Source organism: Prionailurus bengalensis, chromosome F2 (genome assembly GCF_016509475.1).
Source record: "Prionailurus bengalensis isolate Pbe53 chromosome F2, Fcat_Pben_1.1_paternal_pri, whole genome shotgun sequence".
NCBI lineage: Eukaryota > Metazoa > Chordata > Mammalia > Carnivora > Felidae > Prionailurus > Prionailurus bengalensis.
In genome coordinates, this window is record NC_057353.1 from 17,295,627 (window position 1) to 17,320,717 (window position 25,091).

At 34.1% G+C, this 25,091-nt stretch overlaps 1 protein-coding gene and 1 long non-coding RNA gene across 3 annotated transcripts in view; one reads left to right on the plus strand and one right to left on the minus strand.

Annotated features, from left to right (window-relative positions):
* The first annotated feature begins 773 nt into the window (after positions 1-773).
* The window catches only part of MCMDC2 (minichromosome maintenance domain containing 2), a 35,544-nt gene continuing 11,226 nt past the window's right edge, over positions 774-25,091 (plus strand). The window contains exons 1-12 of the mRNA XM_043602217.1: positions 774-960; positions 1,049-1,179; positions 1,250-1,309; positions 3,502-3,697; positions 4,322-4,444; positions 4,566-4,670; positions 7,171-7,296; positions 10,185-10,422; positions 15,167-15,372; positions 18,561-18,727; positions 19,224-19,403; positions 22,167-22,309. Coding sequence (XP_043458152.1) covers positions 867-960; positions 1,049-1,179; positions 1,250-1,309; positions 3,502-3,697; positions 4,322-4,444; positions 4,566-4,670; positions 7,171-7,296; positions 10,185-10,422; positions 15,167-15,372; positions 18,561-18,727; positions 19,224-19,403; positions 22,167-22,309 — 1,769 coding nt within the window. The 5' untranslated portion in view covers positions 774-866. The remainder of the gene's footprint in view (positions 961-1,048; positions 1,180-1,249; positions 1,310-3,501; positions 3,698-4,321; positions 4,445-4,565; positions 4,671-7,170; positions 7,297-10,184; positions 10,423-15,166; positions 15,373-18,560; positions 18,728-19,223; positions 19,404-22,166; positions 22,310-25,091) is intronic.
* LOC122496031 lies at positions 3,813-22,794 on the minus strand. Of its 2 annotated transcripts, XR_006300652.1 has the most exons (3): positions 22,376-22,450; positions 21,180-21,300; positions 3,813-4,072 (listed from the first exon to the last, which is right to left on the minus strand). It is a non-coding gene; the product is annotated as an uncharacterized LOC122496031 (long non-coding RNA). The 2 variants fall into 2 exon arrangements; XR_006300653.1 differs by lacking the exon at positions 21,180-21,300 and having other exon boundaries at positions 3,813-4,163; positions 22,376-22,794.

Consider the following 25,091-nt stretch of genomic DNA (forward strand, 5'->3'; position numbering starts at 1 on the left):
CATCTTTGTAGCCCCAGTGCCTATGACAGTCTAGTATCTAATAAATACTAAATGCCCAATAAATATTTGATGATGAATAGATGTGATGGTCATCTGACTTCTCCAAATTGGCAACTCCTTGATGGCATGATCCAATCCTGAATCATTTTATCCCTAGTACCTAATACAATTATTGATATATACTGTTCCAATTGCTGATTGCTATCTTTAAATGAATTTTACAAATTCCATTCTCATTACCAAGGTTTAATATTTTATGTTGGTTACTGATAAAAGATTTAAGGCCAGAAGAGGCCTTATCATCTAGTACAACCCTTTCATTTCCTGCAGATGAAGATACTGAGCCAAGATAGCCCAGGTGATTGCCCCATAGCAACTAGGAAATGCTAGATCTAGGACTAAGTTTTCAGATTTTTTAGTTTAACTACTCTTTACTTAGGTTGAATTTTTGTAACAACTTTTACCACTTTCATTTTTTAAACACCCCCTGCAAGGGGACATCATCATCTAATATTTATTTCAACAACCATTTTTTGGGAGCACCTACTTTGTAAAGAGACAGTTGAGGTTCCTGTTCTTAAGTTTGAAATCTTGTGGAGAATCTCATAACCTACTGTTGATAAAAAATATTATTGAGAGCAAAACTTTGTTTTCTTTTGCGTAGGAATTTTAAGTTGGGAATTTTACCTTACTTCATTTCACTCTCAATTTTAACAGTGTGTAAGATTTTATTAGAGATCGTGAGGTGTAAATTCTGATTTATTTTATCTCTAGGTATTCTCATCTTTTCTGTGTGTTTCACCATCGGTACTCTTTACCAGCAGTTGTTTAATCAATTTGTAATAGAGAAGACTCAGTAGGAGAAAATGTCAAATCTAAAAATGAAAGAGGCTGCCCTTATCTATCTTGACAGAAGTGGAGGCCTCCAAAAGTTTATAGATGATTGCAAGTTCTACAATGGTATGTTCAGCAAAGGTGACTGTATATTGTAGAAACTTTAAAATTCCTATGTGCAGCTATTCTCATTTTTATGTTTGTATTTTTACAGATTCAAAACAAAGTTATGCAGTCTATCGATTCAGTATTTTAATAAATCCCTCTGATATTGTTGAATTGGATGCTGAACTTGGAAATTACATTTTACACCAGCCACTAAAAGCTGCTCAAGTTTTTCAATCTGTAAGTTAAAGAAAGAAATAATTTTATGCCACATGGCATTTTTGGTAACTTTGTTTGTTTGAAATTACAGGTCTGTTTTATTGCTGTTAAGACTCTTTCACTAATTGGACAATTACAGACTGAAGCTCAAGTAAGTTTTCGTTAAATTTAACAAAGAAAACCAAGGTAAAATAGTTTGAATGTTACTTGTAAATAAATATTTTATATTTAATTTTGTTTATTCATATTTTATTTATTATTTTTAAATAATAAAAAATATTTTGTTTATTTTAAAAAGTACTACATTTCTTTCAGATTCAATAGACCATCTTAAAAACACATCTTTATTTCCTGTATTATCACTTATAACATTAAATATTTTTATAATAAAACATTTCAAACATACCCTAAAATAAAGAGAGTAATACTGTGAACCTCCACATTATCTGTCAGTCAGATCTAATAGTTTGTAATATGTTGCCATACCTGCATCATCTTTTCCCCAAAATATTTTAAAGCAAATCCCAGACATCCTTATGTCCCACCTACATACTTTACTATCAACCTCTAAAAATTGTGGACATTTTTCTTATATAACCGCAATGTCACTATGACCCTTTACAAAATAACAATGATTTTTTGGTATCATCTAATATCCAGTCTATATTTAAATTTACCCAATTGGGCTCTCAAGAGTGTCTCACAATTTATTTGTTCAAATCAGTATCAAAACAAGGTCTACACATTATAATTGGTTTTTATATCTTATTAAATCCTTTTTAATCTAGAGCAATTTCCTCCCCCTTCCTTCTTATACCATTGGAATTTTGAAAAACCTAGATAATTGTCCTGTACAATGTCTCATAATCTGGATTTGTCTGATTATGTTTTGTGGCATTAAAAAAATTTTTTTTAATGTTTATTTTTGAGAGACAGAGACAGAGACAGAGCATGAGGCAGGGAGAGGCAGAGAAAGAGGCACACACACAGAATCCGAAGTAGGCTCCAGGCTCTGAGCTGTCAGTACAGAGCCTAACGCAGGGCTCAAACTCACAAACCATGAGATCATGACCTTAGTGAAAGTCGAACGCTCAACTGACCAAGCCACCTAGTGCCCCATGTTCTTGTGTCATTTAACTTACTCTCCCATACCCCATTTTTCTGGAAAAAGGGAATTTGCTCTTAAAACTTGCTTAAATTCAGATTCAACTCATTTTGACAAGAATACATCATATTTAGTGCCATGTATTTCATATTGTGTTACATTAGGAGAAATACACTCTCTGTTGTCCACTTTTAGTAATCCCACAATTGATTAGTAGGTTTGGGTGATGTCAGTCTGATCTCTTCAGTATACAGTCTCCCATCAACTTCCACCTAATAGCTTTTGCAGCCACTGATGACCATTGCCTAGAATCCATTATTTTATTAAAGTTGCAAAGTTGTGATTTTTTTCTAATTTTAGCAACCTTTCTGAACTTATTAACTGAAATTATTCTATAACAGAATTTTTTTCTCATCAACTATTTGGTTACCCTGAAATATACTTTGTACCAGAAAGGCAGAATAAATGGTTGGTTCTTTCCATTTATAAGTTTTCAGAGAATAATGAGTTGAAATCATTATTTTGCGAGCCTCTAATGATGACCAGTAATTTTTTGGGTTTTGTTTTTTATTTTTTTATTATGAAAAATTCATGAATTTAAAGTATATCTGACATCTGATATATTAATATATCTGATGTATTTAATATATTTAAAATATATCTGATATAGTTCAATGAATCTTTGTCATTCCTTTTGATGTTTATTTTATCCTACCTTTGGTCACTGGGAGTCCCTTAAAGCTGGCTTTTATGTCCTTTTGACAGATCCCATGTTTTAGTTTTTTGTAATTCCCTTGGTTTCTGGCACAAGGAGATACAGCAGGTCCATCTGGTATATTTTCCACCCCAGACCTGGAGTCAGCCATTTCTCTTAAGCAGCTTAGGTTCCTTTTGGTGAGAAATTGTATTTAAGAGATCACAATCGGGGCACTAGAAGAGTTCATTACTATTGGGTTGTCATTCTTTTACAGGTCTTTTCGATGGATATAGTCAGGAAGTGTGTGGTTTTAAATAAAAATAATGAGTTCATAATGATATTTCCAATTAAAATGTAAGATTTAAGGGTTTTGCATCTTTAATTTTATATTTAAATCTTTTTTCTTATGCTTACATTTTGTTTCCTAATAACACTAACAAATCATTTATTTGATTTACTCCACAAATATACTTACTATAATGTAATGCAAGTGCAATTAGATCTGCAATTTTATTAATACCATTTTTTACATTCTTATTAGATTAATATAGTGCTGAAGTTAACACATTTACCTCCTCTGCGAAGTTATAGTCTTGATCTTTGTGAATTTCCACTTGATTATGCATCTCAAAGATTTTATATGATGCAAGGTATTGTGATTGCAATGACAACTGTAACCAAGTACACACAAGGTGCAAGATTTCTTTGTTCAGATGAAGCATGCCCTCTGTCGAAAGGTAGATATAAAAATGTAAAATCAAAATACCAAGCAATTATTGTTTAATCCTAAATCAGGTTTATCATTAGTTATGAAACATTCATAGAGTAGAAAGAATGGAATAAAACTTGTTGTCTTATGTTTGTACGTTTATTTTGCATGATCTTGAAGTACATTCTCTCTTCCCCTCTTTTTTCCCACAGTTTAACAGTGCTCTTGGATTACTGAAGTACTTGTTTTCACACATTGTTTTATGACTGTTTGTTCATGCTGTTTCCTCTCCATGTAGTGTCCTCTCTCAGACCTTTGCCTTAACTTCAGTTCAGTCCTTCTCAGGACATCTTTTCCATTCATCTCCACTTATCATTGGGTTGGATGCCATTCTCTCTTCTCTCTGGACAGTCCAAATGAAAACCACATATTGAAATTATCTGTTTCTTATTGCTGCCTTTTGAAACTGTGTGTTTATGTATCCATATCACCACCTGCCAAGAAAGAGCCATGCAATAAATGTTAATTGAACTTCTCAGGAACCCATGTGCAAAATTGAGTTAATTATACTTTGAGTTAGATTAATTTTAAAGGATTGAAAATGGATAGCTAAATCTAAAAGTAAATTTAGCTTTCCTTTGTTTACTTTTAGGATTTGAGTATATAAGAGTGCATGTGCCTGGTGCTACTGAATCTGCAATAGTAAGAAATGACTTTTTGTGTAATCTGTGTTCATCTTCACTTCAAGAAGACAGAAAATTTAGAGTACTTGGTGGTAAAAATGCATTTACATTTTGCAATTATAAGTTTTAAAATAGTGTTTTATATCTTAATATGGAAATTAAATAGAATGTGTATTCAAATACCTAATTCTTTTTTTTGCTATTTGCCTTAAGATAAACAGATAGTTGAAATAATCACAGCAAAGGCACTTCATGCTTTTCAAGGATATTCCAATAACCAGCCATTTAGGTTTCAATCTCTTACAATTTTTCTAAGGGGTAAGTAAGTTTTGTGTGATCTAAAAGCAAATTGCTAAAAAATGTAAGACTATTGTTTATGACTATTGTTTATATTTATTATATTTATGTTTGTTTATGACTATTTTATGTTTATGACTATTGTTTATGACTTATAAATTGGTACTTCTATAGCTTAAGAATCATAGGTCTTTTTGAGAGTGTTTTAAAGAGTTATATTTTGCTAATATATTAATTATTCATTGATTCATACATTATTTACTTAAAAAGATATTAGCACCTTCTATGTCCCAGGCACTGTGCTAAGTCTCAGGGACACAATTACTTATGGTAAAGACCTCCCATTATTCTATGTTGTGTCTTATGTAAATATTGGGGTTCTTTTAGAATGTAAACTTCATGAAGGTAAGGACATAGTTTTTTGTTTTTTGTTTTTTTTTTTTTACTGCACATAGTAAAAACTTAATAAATATTTGTTTAAAAATGAATGAGGGTGCCTGGGTGGCTCAGTCAGTTAAGCATCTGACTTCGACTCAGATCATGATCTTATAGTTTGTGAGTTTGAGACCCACTTTGGCTCAGCATTGACATTGTGGAGCCTGCTTCAGATTCTTTCTCTACCCCTCCCTCTCTCTCTCTTTCAAAAATAAATAAATAAACTTAAAAATAATGAATAAGCAGTGACATATGATTAATTGTTGAGAACTTCATGAGTAGAGACCTGTGAGTAGACTGAGTCTGCCATGGAGAAAATCATCAGTGTCAGTCACCCAGGAAAGAGATGGCTCTTCACTGAAAAGCCAGAACAAGTGAAAATGAGGGTGAGGCTCAGCCTCCTTTCTTGGGTTGAAATTTGAGGAATTAAACTGTTTGGAAAGAGAGAGCTTAGATGTCAACCGTGTATAGGAAACTCAAGAGTTAGGAAAGTAGAGACTCAAACAAGAACTCTTTCCACCATGGCCTGACAAGGATGAAGCAGGTATGTAAGCCCAGATGATAATGGTTCATTTTTATATAGCAGTTACTGTGTGCCAGGCACTGTTACATATTTTAACTCATTTAGTTGTAACCCTATCAAGTAAGTTCTATTGTTATCTCAATTTTACAATTTGGAAACTGAGGCACAGAGAAGTTACTTATCCAGAGTCATATAGCTAGTACATGGCAGAGCCATGATTCAAATTCCGGCCTTCCAGCTTCAAAGTCTAAGCTTTTATCTACTTAATTCTGTTAAATACCATATACAAACCATACAGTGTATAAATATAAGTGGCTATCCAACTTATATTTTAGTAGAAAACCCTTTCTTTAGATAAACTCTTTCATGGAACCTAAATGAATTTTTAGAGATTAAATTAATAACAACAGGCCTTTTGGGGTTGATATTAGAAGAAATACCAAGACTTCCTGATCTCCTTGCTTTTCTCATGACCTTTCCTTGACCTCAGGATACATCTACCAAACTCTATGATTCCATGGAACGTTGAAAAATTGTTTGCTTTTATTTTCCCCTTGTAATTCATTCTGTATCCTTCAGTTAGTTGGTTTTGTTTTTGTTTTTGTTTTTTTGGGTTGGTTGTTTGGTTTGGTTTGGTTGGTTGGTTTGCAGTTTTTATTTTCCCAATTTTCAAGCCTGATTCTTCCCTTCCAGTCTACAGGATACACCAATATGCTCTCTGAAACTCCCCCCCACCCCCCACCAAAAGGGTAGAGAGAGTAAGAGAGAGAGGAGAAAAAAAATGATGGAGAAGATCAATGTTTGATCTTCTTCACAGAGAGAAGCTAATCTTGTTCCTCCTTATAAGTCCTTTTTTTCATAGCTTTATAACCACCCAACTTCCGTTTAATGAAGGATCAAGATTTTTAGTGTATGTTTGTAAGATAAATTTTGAATTTGTGCAAAAGCATTGCACAATCTGTAGGTATGAGAAGGGAAACCTAGCATAGTGCAAGGAGATAAGCAGACCTAGATGTGAATTTCAGTTCTGCTACTTACCATTTAGTAAATGCCTTCTGCAAATCACTTAATTTCTCAGTTTCTTTATATACAAAGTGGAATAATAATATCTAACATTTTATAATTAAATGATGTATGTAACATACCTTGCCTATATCATAGACGGTGAAATAAACCTTTTAAAATTATTTTCTTCCCAAATTAAATTATTACTTATAAGATCATTTTTATTAACATTTCTTGTCATTTAATGCAAAGATATTTCATCTTAAATAGAATGATCTTGTTTTTCCTTTCATTGTATTATAGGAGACTATCTAATTGCTATGTCTCATGCTTCTTGAAGTTAATTCATCATTGCCTATAAATATCAAAATTTATTAGCAATAAAATTGCCTCAATTTACATTATTAGTGCCACTCTATATAGATATTATACTAAACAAAAGTAAATACAACTAACTCAACTACTGAATTGTTACTAGTTCTAGATCATTGAACCATTTGATCACGTACAAGTTTCATTTGGTGAATACATATTTTCTCTTGTGTTTAATAATTTTAGATGAATCTGTGAGTAAAATGAATATAGGAAATGAGTATAAAATTATTGGAATTCCAACCTGTGTAAGAACTTCACAAACTGCTGTCTGTATAGAGGCAAACAGTATCATTTCTTGTAATCCAGAAGGTAAGGAAATTATTAGTATCATATTTAAAAAATAATTAAATTTAAGTCCTTGTGTTCAGGAAATAAGTATTTTTTCAGGAAATAAGTATTGTTGGGCACTCTTTTAAGCTCTAGAGATATAGTTGTAATCAGGACAATCAAGGTTCCTTCTCTTAATCATATGGTAGATAGTGAATAAACCTATAAACTAATCAATGATTACAGATAATAAAGGCTATGAAAGAAAGAAAATGTGATAATGTAGACCCTTGCCCAGAGGAAGGACTCCTTTTTTTGCCTAAACTTTATTTTGATTTTTTTCATGATTAGCAATGAGAAAATTGTGTCCAGATGTCAGGAGTTTGAGATTCACCAAAAGGTTTTTCACCCCACCTTTTATTTTCTAGCTAAGGCAATGTTAAGTAACTTGTTGTCTGAGAAAAAGAACCCAATAAAATAGCATCCTATTCCTCATCTGAGTTCTGAACCAATCAAGAAATAAGACAAAAGAGAAAGGCAGATGGGGGCCAAAATATCACCTTTATTACTAGTAATTTCCTTTAACAACGCCAACACAAATAAGCATTAAGTAAAAGAGGAGAGCAGACCTACTCTTTTAACTTGGCATATAAATATTTAAATGTTCAGGAAGGACTGGTTAAATCTTGAATAGATTTAGATTTTAGATTTTAGATTTTAGATTTATTTGTTTGTTTGTTTGTTTGTTTATTTATTTATTTAGGAATCACTAGATAATCGTCTGCAATAATAGAGGCCCAAGTTGAGTTAAACGCAAGTAGATTCTAGGGGCACCTGATGGCTCAATCGGTTAAGCATGAACTCTCAATTTTGGCTCAGGTAATGATCTCATGGTTGTGAGATCTGGCCCCTCAGGCTCTGCACTGGGCATGGAACCTGCTTAAGGTTCTCTGTCCTTTTCTCTCTGCCCTTCCCCTGCTCACACTCATGCATGTGTGTGTGCCCTCCCCTCTCTCTCAAGGAAAATAAGTAAGTAAGTAAGTAAGTAAGTAAGTAAGTAAATAAATAAATAAATAAAATCTGTTTGGGGCACCTGGTGGCTCAGTTGGTTGAGCATCCAACTCAGGATTTTGCCTCAGGCCGTGATCTCAGGGTCATAGGATCTAACCCAGCACCGGGCTCTGTGGTGATAGCACAGAGCCTGATTGGGATTCTCTCTCCCCCTCTGCCTGTCTCACTCATTTGGGTTCTCTTTCCCTCTTTAAGATAAAAAAATAGTGGAGCCTGGGTGGCTCAGTCAGTTAACTGTTCAACTTTGATTTTGGCTCAGGTCATGATCCACAGTTCGTGAGATCAAGCCCCAAGTCAGGCTCTGTACTGACAGCAAGGAACCTGCTTGGGATTCTCTCTTTCCTTCTCTCTCTGCCTCTCTCCTGCTCATGTGCATGCTTGCCCTCTCTGTCAAAATAAATAAATAAATATCTAAATAAATAAATAAAAATTTAAAAAATAAAAAATAAATGCAATTAGATTCTAGATACCTCTGCTTGTCTTGAAGAGAAAAGCTTCTTAGAAAAATAAAAATATTGAACAAAGAAAGCACTAATGGGGGCGCCTGGGTGGCGCAGTCGGTTAAGCGTCCGACTTCAGCCAGGTCACGATCTCGCGGTCCGTGAGTTCCAGCCCCGCGTCGGGCTCTGGGCTGATGGCTCAGAGCCTGGAGCCTGTTTCCGACTCTGTGTCTCCCTCTCTCTCTGCCCCTCCCCCATTCATGCTCTGTCTCTCTCTGTCCCAAAAATAAATAAACGTTGAAAAAAAAAAATTAAAAAAAATGTTTAAAAAAAAAAAAAAGAAAGCACTAATGGACAATAGATATTTTAGTGACATTTAAAATATTTTCTTCTGTGAAGTATTCCCAGATTTATTGATTTGGTAGGAGAACAGGACTTATATGTAGGTGAGAAAGTGTGCTTTCTCATGTTGCATTCCAGAAGTAGGCAGATTTAACCACCCAAATGTGGCAGTAGCTACACTAAGGTAGGCTTCCCTCGGTCCATGGCCATGGATGAATAGAAGAAATCATTGCTCTATGATGGCAGCCCAAGAGTTAGGAGAAAGGAACTGGCTTATGCATGCATAGCAATTCTTCTCAATGATCAAGTGGATTAAAAGGCTCATTTCAGGAGCTGGACAGAGTAAGGGAGTAGAAAAGATCTAGAATGTTACAGTATAGTACAGTGCAGTGCTTTCAAAGTAGTGAAGAATAAATCTTCCCTTTGTGTATTTTTATTTATTTGTTTTGAGAGAGGGAGTGAGCAGGGGAAGGCAGAGAAGAGAGAGAGAGAGAGAAAGAGAGAGAGAGAGAGAGAGAGAGAGAGAGAGAGAGAGAGAGAGAATATCCCATGCAGGCTTTGCATTGCCAGCATGGAGCCTGATACGGGGCTTAAACTCTGCAACTTGTGAGATCATGACCTGAGCCAAAACCAAGAGTTGGATACTTAATCAACTGAGCCACCCAGGCACCCTAAATCTTCCCTTTTAAAAACAACATTCAAAAATTTCCCCTTCTGCTGGTTAGCCCTCACTAAAGATGATATTATTTCAAACATATAGAAGCAAACACTGCAATACAGGTGCCCCATGATCTGGCTTGGTTTACATAGGTCTTAAAAGGAGAAGAATGAGGGATTTGCATGTACCCCACAGCCAATTTATGTGGACACATGGGGTAACTGTTTCATTTTATTACATTCCCTGAGATAAAATTGAGAGACCAGAGTGACCTTTAATCATAATTTAATATTATAAGAATTTGAATATGGCATCGCTAGAAGAGCTACAATTTGGTAATATTTTTGATAAATGGGATTAGATATCTGTAATGTCATTTTCTTATTTTAAAACCCTTTTTAATATATGTTTACTTTCAGTTCCTTCAGGAATAAGCGACAATTTTAGGTATCTCCTCTCTTTGACTTCCAGCTCATGCTGGAAATTTACAGCGATACTTGCCAATATCTTTGCATCACAAATTGTTCCTCCTGGGACTTACAATTTGCTCAAGCTATGTTTGCTGATGAGTCTAGTACAGACAAGTGACCGTAACAAGGAACTGAAAGATTGCCTGGATATTTTAATCATGACAAGTGATACTCTACTTGTAGACAGGTAAAATATGTGACATGGATGTTTTCAAATTATAAATTGGTCACACATTTATTTGCATAAATCCTTTCCATGAGCATTATTATAAGACAAATGTTTAGAATTATCTGGGCAGTATAAATATTTAAATAAACTTTTATTAATGGAGTTCAAAACTTTAAACACAGGAATTAATAAATTGGATATTTGCTTTCAATATTTTGAGGATTTAACCACTCAAAAGTTTCAACCAATTTTCCCACTCACACCTTTACAAATAAATATATCCTTCACAGACTTCCTTTTCCTTTTCCTCAATTCCCTAACTCAACATTCCGCTTTTGTACTTTATTTTCATTTGAAAGTAATCTCCCTCCACCCCAACCAAGAACCAACAAGCCATTGTCTTATTTTTCTACAAGATTCCATTCAATAATACTGATTCACTGTGCCAAAATAAGGCTGTGCAAAGTACCAAAATTACTGTTCTGGGACTATCACCCTAACTTTGCAATAAGCTTCTACTCAGCATTTTGGGGCTCCCCACTAGCAAGTACCATTTTTAAAGTTACTTACATGTTCAAAAAGCTAGGAATAAGCTTCTTGTATTAATACCTTGGATGCATTTGTAAAACAAAAACAAATTTATAGAATTTAAAATTTTAAAAATGCAAATTAAGTTTGTTGGACAGATGATGTTTTGCTAAAATATAATTTTAGCGAATTAATTAAATTTCAATGTAAATGTGGTACTAATTGCTACAGATTGCACCAATTTAATCCTCCACTGATGAGCATGAGAGTATTTCTTTCCTCACAGCCTCACCAACACTGGGTGTGGTCAAACTTTTAAATCCGATGGGTGGAAAATGGTATTTGACTTTGAATGGCATTTTTTAAATTAGAAGTAAGTTTTAGTGGGGCACCTGGCTGGCTCAGTTGGTGGAGTGTGCAACTCTTTATCTTGGGGTTGAGTTCAAGCCTCACATTGGGTGTAGAGATTGCTTAAAAATAAATTAAAAAAAAAGTTTTAGCATTATTTAGAGCTTGTAAACTCTTTTTTTTTTTTTAAAGTAGGCTTCACACCCATTGTGGAGCCCAATGCAGGACATGACCCTAAGATCAAGACCTGAGCTGAATTCAAGAGTCAGACGCTTAGCTGACTGCCACCCAGGCACCCCAAGAGCTTGTTAAACACTTTTATTATTTTTCTATAAACCTCCTTGACCATTGTCACCTTTTCTATTGCTTATTTCTAAATGATTTGTGATACCTCCTATAAATTAATGCCTCTGTGCCTTTTCCTGTTTGTCATTAACCTTTGACTTTTCGTATGGTATTTGGGGTAGTACAAGAGATTTGAGGTTTTTTATTTTTTAGTTAAAATTTATAACTAAATAATCAGTAAATAATCAGATCTTAAGTATATAATTCAATGAGTATTGATAAGTATATATATTGCTATAACCACCACCACAGTAAGATATAGAACATTTCCATCACCTCAGAAAGTTCCTTCAATCAATTCCTATCTACATACGTAATTTCTGTAACGAAGGTCAATTTTCCTGTTCTTGAACTTCATAAAAATGGAATCATATAATGCCTCTCTTGAGACTAGTCTCTTTCACTCTATATGTATTTGAGGTTGATCCAGTTGTGTGTACCAGTAGCTCATTGTTTTTATTGATGATTATTTATGATTACATAAATATAGCAGATTACATAAATATAGCAGGATATGTTTATCCATTCTCCTAGTGATGGACATTGGGTTTTGCATGTTTTGACTATTATAAATGAATCTGCTGTAAACATTCCTCTACAGGCCTTTTTGTGGATCTATGTTTTCATTATCTTTGATAAATACCTAGGAATGAAATTGCTATGTCATTAATAAGTATATATTTAACTTTATCAGAAACTGCCGAACAGTTTTCCAGAGTGATTATACCATTTTACATTCCTACTAACAACGTAAGGTTCCAGTTGTTTCTATCATCACCAACATCTTGGTGGTGTCAGTCTTTTCTCACTTTAGCCATTCTGGTGCATATGAAATGGTATCACATTATGGTTGTAATTTTCATTTCCCTGATGACTACTGATCTGAATTTTTTTCTATGTGCTTATTGGCTGCTCATATATCTTCTTTTATGAAGTGTCTGTTCAAGTCTTTTGCTCACTTTTAAGTGGGGTTGTTCTAGATGCATGTCCTTTGTCACATATATGTGCCATGAAAATTTTCTTTCAATCTAAAACTAGTATTTTTTTCTTAAAAATGTCTTTGATGAGCAGACTTTTTTGTTTTGTTGAAATTCAATTTATTGTTTTTTTTTAAGTTTAGTGTTTTCTGGATTCTATCTAAGAAATCTTTGGCTACCCTAAGGTCATGAAGATACTCTTATATTTTCTCCTAGAAGCATTATAGTTTTAGCTTTTATGTTGTCTTTTATACATCATAAATTAATTTTTGTATATGGTGTGAGGTAGGAGTCAAGGTTAATGTTTTTTTTCTATGCATTTATCCAGTCTTCCCATACCATTTGTTGAGAAGAATTCCCTTCCCCATTGAACTGCTTTGGTACCATTGTTGAAAATCAGTTAAAGTGGGTATAAACTAGGTATAAAATTGAATTGGGTATAAATCTATTTGAACTCTTTTCTGTTATTTTGACCCATTTGTCTATAATTATGCCAATATCATAATTCTTGATTATTGTAGCTCTATGTAGAGTTTTGAATCAAGTGGTGCAACTTTATTCTTCATTTTCAAGATTATTTTTCATTATTTTAGGTCCTTTGCATTTTCTTAGAAAGTTGAGAATCCTGCATTTTCTTATAAAGTTTAGAATCCAGAGGTTAATACTACTCACCTACCCTCCAAAAAAGCCCATTAAAGATTTTTGTTGGAACTGCATTTAACTTATAAATCAATTTTAGGGAGAATTTAAATCATAACGATGTTGAATCTTTTAATCTATGTGTATCTCCATTTATTTAAATCCCCCTTAATTTCTCTCAGCAATGTTTTATAAAGGTCATACATACATTTTGCTAAAGTTATTTCTAAATATTTGAAAATATTGATACTATTAAAAATGGTAGTGTTTTATTAATTTCATTCTTCAAATATTTTCTGTGAATATAGAAATGTAATTGATTTTTGTATTTTGACCTTACATTATATAACCTTCTATCAGTATTTTTAAAAGTTCCTCATTAGATTCCAATGTGTAGACAAGTTTGAGGCCCATTTTTCTATATAACTAGGTTCTGAGCCTGCCTGCATATTAGAATTACCTGGGAGAAGTAAAAAATATATATATTTATGACTGGCTCACTCCAGGAATTCTAATTTCATGGTTTGGGCTGGGGCTTGACATTAGAATTTTTTAAATCTCCCCAGGTGATTTTAATGTAAGCTAAGGTTGAAAAACACTGCTCTACGGGCTTGCAAAAGTTTCTTTCTAAATCTCGTTCCCCCATTTTACAAACCAACATCCAAATTCCTTGGAATGGCATATACACTAGAAACTTTATATCAACTTTGTTGCAGACTATGAGTCTGGAGTTCTCTCTTGTCCAGCAATAGAGTGGATGCAAAATTGAATATGAGGGAGGCTAATGTCCAGGAGGAGACAAGAGCCCCAAATAGGGGTTTTATCTCTGTATTTATTGAGCTCACAAGATATTACCCATATGAGGAATGTGAAGAAAACAAGATCTTACACATGTGATGAACATGGAGAAAACAATCAGACAGTAATCATTAACTTGTGTGTGTAAGAAGCAAAGGGTCTGGGGGGCAAGTGGAGTTTGTGATTAAGGTACATTGGTACCAGATGGAAAGTAATTTCCTGCAGATGATATAACAAGTTACTAGTGCTCCCATTACAGTATCTCGATAGCTAACTTTGGGTGCTTTTTGCCTCATGGTGGCAGCTTTCTGCCCTAAGCTTTTTTCTAACCCATTTATGTAAGTAGAACCCATTACCCCACATAACCTATCCACATTTAAGGAATACTACTTCACCCTTTTGTACTATATGTCTGTGTCTATTCATCATAGTTGATTTCACCAATGAGCTATGATTTCTGTGGCATTAGATTTGAAAGCTAAGCTTAAAATAATCATCATCCTTTCTTAGAATTTAAATTTGAGAAATTAAGAGGCTCAGGCAATTGGCAAAGAAATTAGAAAACAAGAAGATGTATCAAGAGTTACCATGATATATAGGCAGCAGGAATAGTCGTGATGGGCTATTGGCAAGCCTAAATGCAAACATTCTGAATAAACAAGAGAAAGCAATCCGTAAAGAGGAAGGCCCAGATCAAATGTCATCTCTTTGTACCTTTCTCTAACTTCCTTCCTGAAAGAAATAATACTCTGATATGGATGTTCTCATGATATTATTTTAGTACTTATCACATTGTGTTTTAGTTTTTTGTTTATGTCTCCTTTGCTAGGCTGTGAGCTTTCCAAATTAAGGACCAAGTCTCAAAAGTGGCTTTATCCCTAACAAAAGTGTTCACTAGGGGTGGGGTACCTGGCTGGCTCAGTTGGTAGAGCATGCAACTCTTGATCTTGGGGTTGTGAGTTCAAGTCCCATGTTGGGTGTAAAGATTACTTAGAAATAAAGTCTTTAAAAAAAGAAAAAGTTCCTTACTAAACACTGAATCAAATTTAATTGTGTAGCTGTTATACATTATGACTTCTGAAAATCAAATAGTAAATAATAGTAATGAATAATTTATTTTTTCCTAGGCTTTTGAATTTTAGTATAAAACTTGTGCCTCGTGGCATACGTCATCCAGTCTCTACTGAAATTTTTCCTACTCTATCCAGGAATAAGTATGGAACTGGAGCAGTTAGTATTCAAGCTGGCAGTGCTTTGCTAGCTAAAGGTGGTATCTGCTTTATAGGAGACTTGGCTTCACACAAAAAAGATAAACTAGAACAGCTTCAATCAGGTAAACAATATTTTTTTTGAATTAATTTTCACCTGTTTAACTTTTTAAAAAATTTTTGTTGATGAATTGGCCTTTTTTTTTTTTTTTAATTTACTTCCAAATTAGTTAGCATATAGTGCAACAATGATTTCAGGAGTAGATTCCTTAATCCCTTACCCATTTAGCCCATCCCCCCCCTCCCAAAACCCCTCCAGTAACCCTCTGTTTGTTCTCCATATTTATGAGTCTCTTATGTTTTGTCCCCCTCCCTGTTTTTATATTATTTTTGTTTCCCTTCCCTTATGTTCATCTGTTTTGTCTCTTAAAGTCCTCAGATGAGTGAAGTTGTACAATTTTTGTCTTTCTCTAATTTCACTTAGCATAACACCATCCAGTTCCATCCACATAGTTGCAAATGGCAAGATTTCATTCTTTTTGATTGTCGAGTATATATACCATATCTTCTTTATCCATTCATCCATCGATGGACATTTGGGCTCTTTCCATTCTTTGGCTATTGTTCATAGTGCTGCTATAAACATTGGGGTGCATGTGTCCCTTTGAAACAGCATACCTGGGGACCTGGGTGGCTCAGTCGGTTAAGCGGCCGACTTCGGCTCAGGTCATGATCTCGCGGTCCGTGAGTTCGAGCCCCTCGTCGGGCTCTGTGCTGACAGCTCGGAGCCTGGAGCCTGTTTCAGATTCTCTGTCTCCCTCTCTCTGACCCTCCCCCGTTCATGCTCTGTCTCTCTCTGTCTTAAAAATAAATAAACGTTAAAAAAAAAATTTAAGAAACAGCATACCTGTATCCCTTGGATAAATACCTAGTAGTGCAATTGCTGGGTCGCTCGGTAGTTCTATTTTTAGTTTTTTGAGAAACCTCCATACTGTTTTCCAGAGGGGCTGTACCAGCTTGCATTCCATCACCTGTTTAACTTATAGTCTCATCAGTGTCAAGGAATTACTTAACAGTTAAGATCATATTGTACACATTTTAGGAACTGAGAAATTATATTAAATGGCACTTCTCATTTTACCTGTATTAATAAAGAAAGGAATTTAATATGAAAACGCACTGTTTTAATTTTTCTCTCATTTGTGCTAACATGTGAATTTGTATTGGGCGAGATTTCTTTTCTTGTCTTGTCTTAGTGTATTAATTAGGACTTCAGCTCTGATGCTGAAAAACAGTGGTGAAAGGAGACATCCTTGACTTATTTCTGATCTTAGCAGGAAAGCTTTGAGTTTTGTTACCATTAAATATGAAGTTAGCTGTAGGTTTTTTGTACATGTTCTTTTTCAAGTTGAAGGAGTTCCCCTCTATGGTGAAATACACATAACATAAAATGTACCATTTTAACCATTTTTAAGTGTACAATTCAATGGCATTAAGTACATTCACAATGTTATGTAATTAATACCACTATCCATTTCCAGAACTTTTCATAATCCCTAACAGAAACTCTGTACCCATTGAACAATAACCCTATTCCCCTGTACCTCCAGCCATTGGTAACCTCTGTTCTACTTTCTGTCTTTATGAATTTGTCTATTTAAGAATCTCTTTTCTTCTTATTGCTGAATTATATCCCATTTTATGTATATACCACTTTTTAAAAAAATTCATTCATTAGTTGAGAGAAACTTAGGTTGTAAAGCATAATGGTTCTAAATTCTCCACATCAGTCCTATTATATTTCATAAGTAATAAAATATTTTTAAAGGAAAAAGCTTTTTATATTAGTACTCTTAATAGCATCTTTTCCCCTGCTTTTGATTAAGGAGCCCAGATTTTTAGTTTACACTAGGCCCCACATATTAAGTAACTGGCCCTGGGGGTGCCTGGGTGGCTCAGTCAGTTAAGTGTCCGATTTCAGCCCAGGGCATGATCTCATGGTTTGTGAGTTCAAGCCCCGCTTCAGGCTCTGTGCTGACAGCTCAGAGCCTGGAGCCTTCTTCAGATTCTGTGTCTCCCTCTCTCTCTGCCTCTCCCCTGCTCACGCTCTTTCTCCCTCTATCTCAACTTTGGATAACAAAACATTAAAAAAAAATTAAGTAACTGGCCCTGGCTACTAGGATGGCAAAAATTAAAAAGACTGAAAGCAGATGTTACCAAGGATATGGAAAAACTGGAATTCTTATATACTGTACATGAAAGTATAACATAGTGCAACCATTTTGAAAACTGCTCTGGCAGTTTCTATAGAGTTAAATATGTATTTACCTTATGACCCAAGAGAAAGATAAATATAAAGAAAAGACTCTCTTATCATGAATAAAGAGAAGTTTAATTTGAGAAATATTTGGAATATGGGATCCTAGGATTGAACCCATAGGTTTAATGCTTATAAGGGATGAAGGAAAGATAAAAAGGAAACTATGTTGGTTCTAGATTTTTTTTTGTTTGTTTGGGTTTTAAGTAGTTGGATAGTGATTCCTCTAATTGCAAATAATGCACACAGAGCCATTTGAGAAGGAAAAATGATGAATTTGGTTTTTAGCATGTTGAATTTGAGATATATTTTCCCCTAGTCATTGTAGTTTATATTCTCTATCAATCTTATTCTCTTTCACTCTCATATAGATATCCTTTTTTTTTCCACATAAAAGAATATTGCTTAATTTCAGCCCCCCTTATAAGCCTGCACTAATATAACCAGTGTCTTAACCCTCTGCCTATACTTCCCAGACACTGACCATAATTCTAGCTACATGCTTTGGACTGCTGTTCTCATCAAGTCATGGGACACATAAACTTTCAAATATTTTTCTTGTCTTGTTGTTTTTTTTTAAAGTCTAATAAATGTTTACTTATTTATTTTGAGAGAGAGAGATAGAGAGCAAGCAGGAGAGAGGCAGAGAGAGAGAAAGACAGAGAATCCCAAGCAGGTTTTGCACTGCCAGTACAGAGCCCGACCGTGGGGCTCAAACACACGAACCATGAGATCATGTATGACCTGAGCCAAAGTCAAGAGCCAAATGCTTAACCGACTGAGGCACCCCTCTTGCCTTATTCTTTTTATTAGATCCTCCAATTAAGCCATATCTTATAAAACAACCAAATTTACTTGTGTCTTTACTGTCCCACATTTAGACAGTAAAATTCTATATGATAGTATTTCTTATTAAAAATAATATTTGTTAGTTATTTATAGACATATAGACCAAAATAAACTTAAATAACAAATGGGCAATGTCTTTTTACTTAGTTGTGGAAAGCAGAAGCATCACAGTATACATCCCAGGAAAGAAGTTTGGGGATGATATTAATCAACAAATGACTTTTCCAGTTCAGTGCAGTTTTTGGTCTTTTGTTGATATGGATTCATCTTCAAGGAGAAATATGCAGAAAACCAACACTCTCATTGGTCGGATGGTAAGGTATATGTATTTTTTATTTTTAGAATGTTGTTTATGGAATTTAATCACAGATTTTAATCTTAATGTTTTTGTTGTTCTTAATGTTTTGTTATTAACCCATTTCTATCCTTAATCAGGTACTAGAACTAAATAACAGTGCAATTGTCTGAAAATTTTCATTTTTTTTAGTCATGCAAAGCAGGTGTCTGTTTACTAGAAATTATTATTTGAATAGGCAGTAGAGTAGGCTTTAGTGAATAATGTGTAAGAAATTAATAAATAGCATTAAAAATTGGTCATAGTAAGTTCCCATGCTATTCAGGAAACACTTTAAATAATAATTAATAATGTCAAATAATGAAGTAAAAATAATAGGTATATAACATATTATTATAATATACATATATTAATAATATAAATAATTATAAACAGTATTTAATTTATAATTATCTAAAGTGTTTGTGGAAATGCCAGAGTTTCATGTTTGCCTTTTACATTTTCATTTGATGTAGGATTGCAGTTTGATTCCAGCTAATCTTGTAGAGGCGTTTGGATTATTGATTAACTGCAACGAATCATCTTCTGGCTACCCACTTATTTCTACTGTGCAACACACTTTAAAGAAAGCCATCGATCCTGAAGAGCTCCTTTATGTAGCTTCTAAGAAGTTCACAACTGAAGATTTTGAAAAGGTAGAGGTAGAAGAAATGATTACCAAGAATACATGTGCTAAGGTTTCTCAATTTAAATAGAACTCACTTTCAGCATCCAATTTTATTTATTTAGAATTATTTTATTCCAAGTCCCTTTCAGCTTTTAAATATTTTAAGGACATGGCATAGAAAATATTTAGGATTATAATTAGATTAAAAACTGTGTAAAGACATAAATATTAAAATGTTAATTATTTGCACCACTATCCACATGGCTTTAAAACTTCTCAATAAAAAGAAAACCAATAGAATATTTCTATAGAAAATTATGATGAGAGGCTGTATAGGTATACAGTTATTTACATTTTACAGACTATTCAAAAGGATTTACTTTATGCAAATGCCTTCAGAGTTCTGACTTTAGAGAATACCTGTCATGACTCACTAACCCATTTCAATGTCCTGACATGGAAATGTGCAGCATGTTCAGAGAACCTGAGAGTAGATGATGTAAATTCAGTAATGATTTTTACAGCTATTAAAGGTATACAAGTATTTACAAGTGAAGCCTTTTTAATATTAACTACTCAGAAATCTATCCACACTAGAGTTAAAGTATCTGGGTAGGATAGGTAAAAGGCAGGGAATATTGGGAGTGGAAATCTATGAGTCATTAACAATTTTGTTCATACCTGCCTTCTTTGTAGGCAGATTGCATGGGTAAAAGGTTGAAAAGTGAGGTGGACTTAAAACTGAATTATGAACATTGTTTATTGACGTAGAATAGAAAAAGAACAATATTTATGATAAAGTAGCTCTTTTTGTTTGTTTTAGTATATAAGAAAAAAGTAGTAGTCTCTAGGAATTAGGGTACTATATCTATATCTATATCTATATCTATATCTATATCTATGTCTACATATATTAATGACCCAGAGAAATTTTTGCCCAGTTTTTCCCTGAAAAACAACAACAACAAACCCTTGGAATTTATTAATTAGGTATTTACTGAATATTTTATATATATTAACCTATTTCACTCTTTTATATTCTCACAAAAAAATAAAGTTTCTTCTTTAAATAGTTTATCATTTAATTGAGATATAAACAAAATATATGAAACCATTAAGGGACAATTTAAGTGCTAAGCTGGGTGGTGCTAACTATAAGTACTTTAGGAATTCAGGAAGGAAGATATCAAGTAGAATGCAAGAATTGGGAAGACTTCAAGGAGGTGAGACTTTAGTCCTTAAGGAAAGGTATGATTTAAATGACAGGAAGGATGGGCATTCTAAACAGAATTAAAAGTAGGAGCAAAGATATAAAAGTAGAAATGAATATACATGGAAAACTATGAGAAGACATAACTGACTAGAGCAAAAATTTTATTGTAGAGTCATTGGGATTAATATTTGGCAAATTTACAATAAGCCTTGAAGCTCCAGCCAAAGATTTTATAGCTGATTCATCAGACTATAGAGAACAGTTGGACTTTACTAGGCTTGTGAAACACCGAAAATGATTTCTCCAGAAGATAAAACTGTCCATTACACAAAACAGATTGGATGGAGTGTGTCACTGCCTGGGCTCTCCAAGAGGCTGACTGAGAGTTTAGTGTGCCATTGTTTATTAGGGAGTGCTCCTCTAGCTCTTCTATCAATACCTGTGGAAGGGAAGAGGAGCAGGATTGAGCAGAGGAGGTAGTCAAGCTGCTGACGCAGGCCCAAAGATAGCCCCACAATGAGCTCTGGACTTAAAAGAGACCCACCAGAATTGTCCTGCTTTGGATAGAAACAGAGGGAATTTTTACAATACCCGCCCCCACTTCCGCTGCAGTCAGTCATTTGATATGGGCTGTCCTGAGGCATTCCCTGAAGAAGTTGACGACTGGAGACCAATGCTGACAGCAGTTCCAGTAGCTGGGGCAAGTCCTTTCCTGAGGACAGAGATAGGTGGCACATTACTGTGACTCCATGTGGTAGAACCTAGAGGAGGCTACTGATATTATTAATGGTATTAATTTCCAATTGTGAAGGTCTGGAGGGAACTGTGGAGTGTAAGGAGAATAAAGAAGAGAAGATATATACAGATCCTTTAAAAAGTTATATTTAAAATATAATATAGTTAATAGCAACCTTATTATGATTAAATGTTCCTTTTGATTCTGAGTTGAAAAAAGCAGAAAACAACCAGGATGTTGAAAAGTCTGGAAATGATGTCCCTGAATTAAGGATTTAAGGGACTGAGAATCACTCAGAAAGAATAAAAGCACCAAGTTCAGAAAAAATAGTGCTAATCATTATGTTGAAGGTTTATTGGAATCTCCAAGGCCTACCTTCATAGTAGTTAACACAGTGCCTTCCATATTGCTAGTGATCACTTGTGTTTAAAAGGAAGGAAAAGGAGAACAAGTAGCTCTAAGGCCCATGAGAGAAAGTTATAAGGAAATAAATTGTCAAAGAATTAAAGCTATTCAAAGGGAAATGAGCTGTTGAGGGAAGCCTCTCTCCCACAGAAAGGAGGTGAGTGAGCCTTTTTTCCACTGGAAGCAAAGACTTGATAGTCATTCAAGTACATTGCATAGAACATTTCTGCACTAAGAGGGAGGAAGAGATTATTCTGGCTAAACTGTAATAATATTTATAAGTATAAGACTATGATTTAAAGTGTTCAATGACTTTGGGACAGCCTCAGATATTTAATCAACTTTGATGTAAATAAAGTATGCAAACTTTGGATTTTTATACTATAGATTCTATAACAAAGTTTGAATTTCTTAAATTTTTCACATTTTTAATTTAGCTGCTGGCTTTTGCAAAGAATTTGAATGTAGAATTCAGTTTGGAGGCAGAAAGAATGATCCATGGCTATTATCTAGCAAGTCGCAGAATCAGAACAGATTCTATAAGTGGATCAAAACTGTCAGCATCTGCATTAAAATATTTGTAGGTATTCAATATAAAACTTTAAAGCCAGTATTGACTTTTAAGTGATGTGTTTAATTAACTTACTTATTTATGTTTCACTTGTTTCTTGAATTGCTAGTTGGTTGATTTCTCATTTATCTTGTTTCAAAAGAATTTAAGGTGACTTAACAATCGCTATTGTTGCATCATTTGAACCTCCAATACATGTTTTCACTAAGTTATTTTTTATTGGAATCTCTGTATGAGATGTGTCTGAGTAAAATGCACTGATTTGAAATACAAATGATTGATTTTTTTTTAACGTGGCTTTTTTACACTCTAGGTATTTTTTAGTTGAGCCTAGAAAAAATTCTTTTTAAGTATATTATTCTGTGTACTTTTAAAATACTTTAATAGACACATCTATTATTGTTCCTTAAAGTTTTTTAAAGCTAATTTTTATTATAAAAGTAAAGTATAGACACCGTAAAAGAAAAGTCTAAAGTAATAAATAAGGTGTCCAGCTAACTCTACCCATTGCTGTCCTACTCTCTAGAGAGATTGTCACTGTTAACAGTTTTTATGTATTCTTCAAAAAATTTTCCATTTATTTCTTTTAATGTTTATTTATTTATTTCGAGAGAGAAAGAGAGGGAGAGAACACACTAGTGGGAGAGAAGCAGAGAGAGACAGAGAATCCCAAGCAGGCTCTGTACTGTCAGCATGGAGCCCAACGCGGGGCTTGATCTCACGAACCCAGAGATCATGACCTGAGCCGAAACCAAGAGTCAGACACTTAACTGACTGAGCCACATAGGCGCCCCCCAAAATTACCCATCTAAATACTAACGTGTACAAATATATAATTTAAATTTGTGATGTATATTAAATACATATTTTATTTGAATATGTTATATATTTGTCAATGAATATGTTAAACACATTATAGAGAGAGACAGTTTACTGACTTAGGATGGTTCAACTTAACGATTTTTCGACTTAATAATGATGTGAAAATGATACACATTCAGTAGAAATCATACTTCAAAGTTTGAATTTTGATCTTTTCCTGGGTTAGCAATATGCAGTACAATACTCTCTTACTGGGCAGTGACAGCAGGCTGCAGCCCGCAGTCAGCCACGAGATTAAAAGGGTAAAACTGATAACCATGCTGTATCCATGCAGCCATTCTGTGCTTTACTTTCATTGCAGTATTCAATACATTATGTGAGATAGCCAACACTTTATTATAAAATCAGCTTTGAAGGCTGATGTAAGTGTTCTCAGCATGTTTAAGGCAGGCTAGGGTAAGCTATGTTTGGTAGGTTAGGTATATTAAATGTATTTTTGACTTATGATATTTCCTAAGTTGAGGAAGATCTAAATATAAATATCTATATATTCATATGGATATATTTTCCTTTTGCACAAATGGAATTATGTATGGTTTACCTATTATAATACTATCAGAACATAAGGAATTACCTTATTCTGTTTTAATGGCTGCTTTACAGTGTGCTTTGATGTGGCTGTACCATAATTTAAGCAGTTCCCTCTTGATATTTCATTTGATACAAACTAATGTATAATCTCAAACAAGTTAGGAACTAGGACCAGGAGTAAAATAATCCATTAAATACATAAATAACATGCTATATCTATAATATACAATAAGGTAAGTGAAGGACTAGAAGGAAATGTCAGATATAGGTCCACAAGAGATAAATATGTTTAGTTAACTTTTCCAACTCTATATTTATCTTCATAGAGCTGAAAAAAAAGTGCTGAAGAGAAAGTAGAAAACAACTGTGATATTTTAAAGTAGGAAATGGAATTTTGTGATATTTTCCATTTTCTGAAGTAACGTTTAAAATACTCGCATCAGGGGTGCTCAGTCAGTAAAGCATGCAACTCTTGATCTCTGGGTCATGAGTTCAAGTCCACATTGGGTTTTAGTTGAGTGTGGAGCTTACCTTAAAAAAAGTTACTCAAGGGGCGCCTGGGTGGCGCAGTCGGTTAAGCGTCTGACTTCGGCCAGGTCACGATCTCACGGTCCGGGAGTTCCAGCCCCGCGTTGGGCTCTGGGGTGATGGCTCAGAGCCTGGAGCCTGTTTCCGATTCTGTGTCTCCCTCTCTCTCTGCCCCTCCCCCGTTCATGCTCTGTCTCTCTCTGTCCCAAAAATAAATAAACGTTGAAAAAAAAATTAAAAAAAAAAAAGTTACTCAAATCAATACTCAAAGAGTCAATACTTGAAGCCTCGGAAATCCTATTTTCTCATATTTTTTCTCTGTAGCAAAAAGATATTTATTTAAACTTATATAACCTCAGTTAACATTTGACTATATTAATCCAAATATAAAGCAGAGTTCATTTTAATATGATGAATCTACTTCCCATGGTGGAAATTGGAAGGTATAGGGGTATAGGTGAGGTTTATGAAATAGCAAAGTAAATGAACTCATAAGAGTCATAAACCTTAAATTTTTCTCCCACCTCTATAGACAGGTACCTAATAACACTATCCTTGCTCTTCTAGAGAAGTAGAGCTGGACAATACTCTCTTCTCTTCCCTGAAAGGCTTTATACATATTCTGTTGTGGTCAACATTTTAGAAGGAGCTTAGGTGAGGATATCAGGAACATAATAGCCAAATCTGAAAATAACAACTCTGGAGTAATTTCCAAGGACTCAAATGATGATCTTGGTCTGAGTATGAATGGATAAGAAAAGATTGATGGTTTATTATGAAAAAGACTTGAGGTTTTATTCTTTTTCTACTTAATATGAGTAAACAATGTAATATGGCTATTAAAAATACT